The sequence below is a fragment of the Diprion similis genome, chromosome 11, assembly GCF_021155765.1.
Source record: "Diprion similis isolate iyDipSimi1 chromosome 11, iyDipSimi1.1, whole genome shotgun sequence".
Classification (NCBI taxonomy): domain Eukaryota; kingdom Metazoa; phylum Arthropoda; class Insecta; order Hymenoptera; family Diprionidae; genus Diprion; species Diprion similis.
Genome location: NC_060115.1, coordinates 360,553 through 367,683, shown reverse-complemented (window position 1 = coordinate 367,683; position 7,131 = coordinate 360,553). Strand labels below are relative to the sequence as shown.

The following is a 7,131-nucleotide window of genomic DNA, read 5'->3' as shown; positions in this document are numbered from 1 at the left end:
TCCGAAACTTCGGGTTGCACCTATCCTATGAAAATTTACAAGGTGTCCTCAACTTTTCAGAATCTATTTAAGTTACAGCGTTATCAAACTTTTGAAAAATTGCACCGGCGCTCTACGTCGATTGAATACTCTCGTATTATTACTATTTATTTATTTATTTTTTTTTTCAATCAAGCTCTTGACTTCGGTGTATGTGCGGTGTATAGCTGCAGTAATTACCGAGTCACGTGTACACGTGTGCGCATACGTGTGTTTTAACCCGTTCGCATCCACAGAGATTAACGGGGCGAAGCGTATTTCGTCCAGAGCGAAAGATAGCAACCGCTCGGTGAAACTGGTATACGGTAGTAGAATTGCGTTATCGCGTGTGGCACACGGGTCGCTCGTCTCCGTTATCATCCCGGCGGACTGTCACGCAGCGAGAGTTCGACCGACCGGTCGTCGTTGCCGTCGTCGTCGCCGTTGCCGTGTTACCCGTTGGTCAAAACGTCGTTCGCTCAATTCCGCCTCGTATTTTCCCTTACTGGTACACAACTACAGGCTGGCTGGTCGCCTACCTCGCCAACCGTACCGAACAGGAATGTACACACTAATTGGGTATTAAATAAAACTAAACGGTTAGATCGAGTCACTCCATCTCACAGACAACCATCAGAACCTCAAGGGGCCCAGGCGTTCTCATATTTACTGAATTTTCTGTTGTTTGTACAAGTATTGTGATATTGGGAAGCAGGAAAGAAGACTTCACAGTATTTTGTAAGGACGAGAGTTGGATAGGTGACTAGTTCTCGCGGCTACCAAAGTTATTAAGTACCATTGATAATGGATCTAGAAGTAATAGCCACGCATTTGAATAACTTTGTATTATTTCTTTTTACGACGAGTAGAGTTACGTGGCGTGGGTGATAGAACCTCATGTTTAGTAATTGCATCGCACAACTTGCGTTCGTAGATTGCCACAACGATTGATGCTGTATATTTACAACGGAAGATTAAATTTCGCAAACCGGACTGCGCGTTTCGTCCGTAAGTGTTTAATGGTACGAAAACAGCAGTAAATACACCCAGCTTTACGATCGATTAGGATATTCATTGGTGGTTATGAGAACGTGAATGCCAATCAAAGATAATAGCTTGTACATCTGATCGTGCCGCGCCGTCCCGTGCCGTGCTAGAATAATTGATCATCACATAATTTATGCAAATCAAACGTATATCGTTATGAAAATACGAAAAAGAATGCGTGTAACTAACGCGCTATTGCCTCTGTTTCAGGTGTCCATAAGGTGTGTCACCAACGCCAGGTGAGCTGCAATTGGGAGAGCCGGCAAGAAGAGAGCCGGCGGAGCGCTGCAAGAGGCGGTCGGAAATCGAAGAAACATCAGCTCCAATAATGAGCTAGCGCGATGAGGAGAACGTGGCAGCGTTCGCTGCTCGCCTGGCCATGGGCTTGGCTCTGGATCGCCCTGGCGGCCGCGCCGGCCTCCCCGGGCACCTCATCGGCGAGTGGATCAGCTCCGAAAACGGGGCCAGCTGGGACGACGACGTCGACGACGACGACGACGACGACGATGGCGCCGCCGGTCGTCCAGGAGTTTGCATTCACGCAACCGCTTTACAACGTTTCGATACCGGAGAATTCGGTGGGTAAAACGTTCGTGGTGCCCGAAGAGAAAATGGGTATAAGGCTGGGCGCAGCTGACGGAGACGTCGAAGTGCGTTACAAGATAGTCGGTGGTGACAGAGACAAGTTTTTCAAAGCCGAAGAACGGATTGTGGGTGATTTTTGTTTTCTACTGATAAGGACTCGAACCGGTAACGTAGACGTGTTGAATCGCGAACGGAAAGATCGGTACGTTCTCGAAGTGCGGGCAACGTCGACTCGCCGTGACGGTAAGAACAGACAGACGACCCTCGTCGACGCGGACGCAACCGTCGTCGTTACTGTCCTCGACACAAACGATCTCAGCCCCTTGTTTTACCCGACTGAGTACGAGGTGACCGTCCCCGAGGACACTCCTCTACATCGGAGCGTAGTCAAGGTGACTGCCGACGACGCTGACCTCGGCAGGAACGGTGAGATTTACTACAGCTTCGCCGAGGAGAACGAACAGTTCGCCGTCCACCCAGTCAGCGGCGTGATAACGCTCACTAGGCCGCTCAGATACGCCGAGCGCGCCCTCCACGAGCTGACGGTCCTCGCCGAGGACCGTGGCGCCCTTCTCAGGATCGGCGGGGGCGCGCCGACCGCCAGCACAACAAAGGTGACGATCAGGGTACGCCAGGTGAACCTGCACGCGCCGGAGATATACGTACACCACCTTCCGGACGTGCTGGAGCACTCGAATGCGGACATTTACGCCATCGTGAGGGTTGTCGACAGGGACGAAGGGGCGCATGGGCAAATCGCGAGCCTCGACATAGTGGGCGGTGACCCCGACGGTCACTTCAGGGTTCGACCGGTCGAGAACTCAGGCGACGGTAAGTCCGGCGAGTACAATGTTGAGATTCTCAGGCTCCTGGACCGCGAGGCTGCGCCCCAGGGCTACAACCTCACCCTGAGAGCCCTCGATCGGGGTGTGCCGCAGAGGTTCAGTTACAAGTCGGTACCCGTTCACCTTGCCGATCTGAACGACAACGCGCCGGTATTTAACCGCGAGATCTACGAAGTCAAGGTACCAGAGACGGCCCCGGTGAACACCCCGGTTATCAGGCTCAAGGTGACGGACGCTGACGAGGGTAAGAACGCTTTGGTCTTTCTCGAGATCGTCGGTGGCAACGAGGGCGGGGAATTCTATATAAACGCGGACACGGGCATGCTCTACACCGCAGTGGCTCTCGACGCTGAGATGAAGGCGTTCTACACGCTCACCGTCGCTGCTGTCGATCAGGGAAACGCCGGGACTAGGAAGCAGTCCTCAGCCAAGGTCAAGATTTACGTCGTCGACACGAACGATAACGATCCGATATTCGAAAATTCGGAAATGACGGTGTGGCTCGACGAGAACGAACCCGCTGGCACTTCCGTGGTAAAGTTGACAGCGAAGGACCGGGACTCGGGGGAGAACGCTTACATATCGTACAGCATCGACAACATCCGGAAGGTCCCGTTCGAGATTGACCCGTTCACCGGTGTCGTGAGGACCAAACAGCTGCTCGACTACGAGACAATGAAGCGGGATTACATCCTTCACGTGAGGGCGAGCGACTGGGGCCTCCCTTACCGTCGGCAGACGGAAATGCAGCTCCGCGTCAAGCTCCGCGACGTCAACGACAACAGGCCGCAGTTTGAGAAGGTCGACTGCGCCGGTCACGTGCCGCGGTACGTTCCGATCGGTTCGGAAATTATAACCGTATCGGCGATCGACTTCGACGTCGGGAACATAATCAGCTATCGCCTCGTATCCGGGAACGAAGATAGCTGCTTTTCTCTCGATTCTACCAGCGGGGTTCTCTCCGTTACTTGCGACCTTATGGATGTGAAGGTCCCCGACAGGGAGGTGAACCTGACGGCGACCGACGGCACCCACTTCGCCGATGTGACGCGCGTTCACATCCACCTCGTCAACGCGAAACGCAACCTCGGCTCACAGGCCGGGATTCTCACCGACGAAACCGGCGCCTTTGAGTGTCGCGACACCGGCGTCGCGAGGAGACTAACCGACGCCATCGCCTCCGCCGAAAAGAACAACATGCCGAGCCCCGAAGACGAGTACGCCATGATGCCAAGTCGGTATGGCGACAACGTTCACGCCCCGGAGTTTATCAATTTTCCCAACGAAATCAAGGTCAACGAGTCTGTCGCGGTCGGCACGACCTTGGCCAAACTGGTGGCACGGGATCGGGACCTCGGCTACAACGGTAAGCTGGTGTTCGGCATATCGGCTGGCGATCGCGATTCTGTTTTTCACCTCGATCCGGACTCGGGGGACCTGAACGTGATCAACCACCTCGACCGGGAACGCGAGAACGAGTACTTTCTCAACGTGAGCGTTTACGATCTGGGCAAGCCCCAGAAATCGGCCTCGAGGATGCTACCCGTTACCGTTCTCGACGTTAACGACAACGCGCCGAAGTTCGAAAAGACGCTGGCCAGCTTCAAGATATCCGAGAACGCTCTGAACGGCACAAACGTCTTCAGGGCGAACGCCACCGACGCCGACCTGGGCGAGAACGCGCGCGTAACCTACTCCCTCGCTACGGAGACCAACGACTTTAGGGTCGATTCCGTCACCGGGGTCCTCAGCGTCTTCGGGAGACTCGACAGGGAGCGTCAGGAGCTGTACGAGCTGCGCATACGAGCCTCGGACAACGGCGGCTTCGGGACCGACGAACCGCCGCTGCACTCGGAAGCTCTTGTCCGTGTAACGGTCGACGACGTTAACGACAACCCTCCCAAGTTCGCCCTCTCCAGCTACGCTGTTAAAATACGCGAGGACGTGCCGACTTGGAGCGTCGTCGCCGTTGTTAGCGCCACCGACCCGGACGAGGGACCCGGCGGCATCGTGGAGTATTTCTTGTCCGACGCCGCGATGAACGGTGAGGGGTTCTTCAAGATCGACAGAGTCTCCGGCACAATCAGGACCGCTCAGCCCCTCGACTTTGAGGAAAGGCAGGTTCACAGTCTCTCGATTACAGCCAGAGACAGGGGCGAGCCTCCGATGTCCGCTGAGACCGTTGTCATCGTCGAGGTCGTCGACGTCAACGAAAACCTCCACCCTCCGGTATTCGACGACTTCGTTGTATCAGCGACCGTTTTCGAAAATCAACCCGTCGGCACTCTCGTCACCACTGTCAAGGCCACCGATGCTGATCCTGTCGGTGGTGACTCCAGGGTCTCCTACACCATTCGCGGCGGCGACGGCATCGGCATATTCTCCATTGACGAACAAGGTTAGTACTGCAAACCTTTTATGTCTTTTCAATTTCTTATCGACGATGGAAAGAGGGTAAATGTTTGGTGTTAACAGCTTCAGCTCTCGTTGATATAAAACTCTAAGGCACGACCTGGTCATCGTAATTGATCGACGGTCTTTCCACACTCGGCAGACCGACCGTTACGTCCTCAGCCGGTCATTTTACGGTGGCTACTCTATACCGACTTGCCTTGTTTTTTTACCATATTTATTTTTCCGTCAGAGATGACGGTAATAATGTCAATTCGTTATTGTCTTCACGAACTCGTAGTTCGTGGTCGGTTAACCTCTGCGAGACTTGTTCCACCTCGATCTATCCATTAAGGCATAACCAATAAATTTCTTCTGGTCAATTAATCAGGACATCAGAAGTTGGACCGTAAAGTATCCACGGTAGACACGAATGACGTGAATCTTCGCCCCTCGTTTCCGACCCGGTAGACTCCTTAAATTTTTATTACCTTGACCGCTATTATACGTCGGGGACAGAAGTCGAGCCAATTAGCCAGATAAATTTTCCACCCTCATTGCCTATTATAAGGTCCTGAAAGTTTAAAGATAAAAATAATTACCAATCGTGATCGTAGGATAATTTTTATTCGGCTAATCAGCACTCATTAATCACGAGGGCTTTCAAATCAACCGTTTAATTAATCGAGAGAAGAGAGGTACGCGTAGTACTCGCATGGCTCTGACCAATTGAGGTTTGAAATCTTCCCTCTAAACTGTGCGAACGGTTGTCGAGATAAGCGAGGAATTTTCATCGTTAACAAGCCGTATCCAGTTAATAATCATCACGAGGTAGCGGCAAGGACAGCAGTTTTCAACCGGCTCGAAGCATTGTATAATCTTGTGACGTGAATTTATAAATAATATGATTCAAACTTATTTTGTTGAGGTAACGCGGAGGGTGCAGGGCTTTTCCTAAACTAGTTCTTGCCTGGCCCTTGTAGGGAATATCGTTTGAGCATTGTAGTCGCATAGAGAGGGTAATGCGAGTTGACAATAGATGAAACACTACGCGTTTGCGCAACGGCTTATCATCAGCGCAGGCTTCTCAGAAACGCACACATACTCGGAGACGCGGTTGGACCATCAAAGCAACGACGCAGGCACGCGAGTTTAACGTTTTCGATTATAACTAAGTGCAAACTGTACATTGAATGCGAAAACGGGATATTAATGGCGGCCTACTTGTAACAGAGAGTGATTGTTCATTTTTGTATGATGAAGGGCCCACATCGGATACAGTCAGAAATCACAACCTAGAGTTTGTCTTAGGGCCTGTAATATGGTCGCAATAACAGGCGATATTAAACCCACGTAACCATCCAGTAAAGCTGCCGAATGACGCAGACGTCGCCTTTTCTGACTCCAGATGTAGGTATTTGCGTTGAATTTGTCTCCTTTGAGGAGAATGCTTTTACCGCCGCTGTACCTGCTGAGTATCGCGTATCGTCCCTGTACTGAAAATGCAATTCACATTCAGAGAATATTTTTATCGTTTCTCCTTGCGCCGAGTTTCGCTTTGGTATATGGTCAGATTAGTTGACGTAAAATATTCGTTTTTTTCTCCATTTTACTGATTCGAATAAAATGTCTGAAACTCGGTAGCATTTCCGCCTCTTATTTATCACGTTACAAATCAACATGCGGGTATAAACGAAATAGAGTGCAATATTGTCGAATTCGGAAAAACATGCGTCGATTCGAAAATCACAATCGTGTAAGGCCGATGTTGAACCGACGATCCCGGGTATGCGTCAAATACTTTATTGGGATATTATATGTACAGTATACCTATATCGAGAAATTGCACGTCATTCAGTATAATGGCTAATATCAGAGATAGGGTATAGAGAGGCGATTGGCAAAGCGAAGCATCGTAACCTGCCAAGTTACTTTTGTCCCCATATTTTTTATTGCCGTTGTAACAACAGCCGGGGACGACGGTGGCTGAAAGCTACGTTTTATACCCACTGCATGTCTATATACCGTAGAAAAACACTCGAAAGAGCGTTAGCAATTTTATACAACTATTATAGGTGTAATAAAATGGGCACAAAAAAAATACACGCAATGTATAGACATGACCATCTAATATAAAGCCGTCACGAAAGGCAAACAGTTCCACTTTCTCGAACTATGTGTTATATTATACTGCCAAAAGCAGAAACAAAGGAGAAACGAAAACAAAAAAAAAATTCGCAAGTCT

At 50.7% G+C, this 7,131-nt stretch overlaps 1 protein-coding gene across 7 annotated transcripts in view; it reads left to right on the top strand.

Moving 5' to 3' along the window:
- Positions 1-1,296: 1,296 nt before the first annotated feature.
- Positions 1,297-7,131, top strand: part of LOC124412594 (fat-like cadherin-related tumor suppressor homolog) — a 144,349-nt gene continuing 138,514 nt past the window's right edge. For all 7 annotated transcript variants that reach the window (XM_046892599.1, XM_046892598.1, XM_046892601.1 and 4 more), the window contains exon 1: positions 1,297-4,893. In XM_046892599.1, the coding sequence (XP_046748555.1) occupies positions 1,407-4,893 (3,487 nt within the window). In that variant the 5' untranslated portion in view covers positions 1,297-1,406. The remainder of the gene's footprint in view (positions 4,894-7,131) is intronic.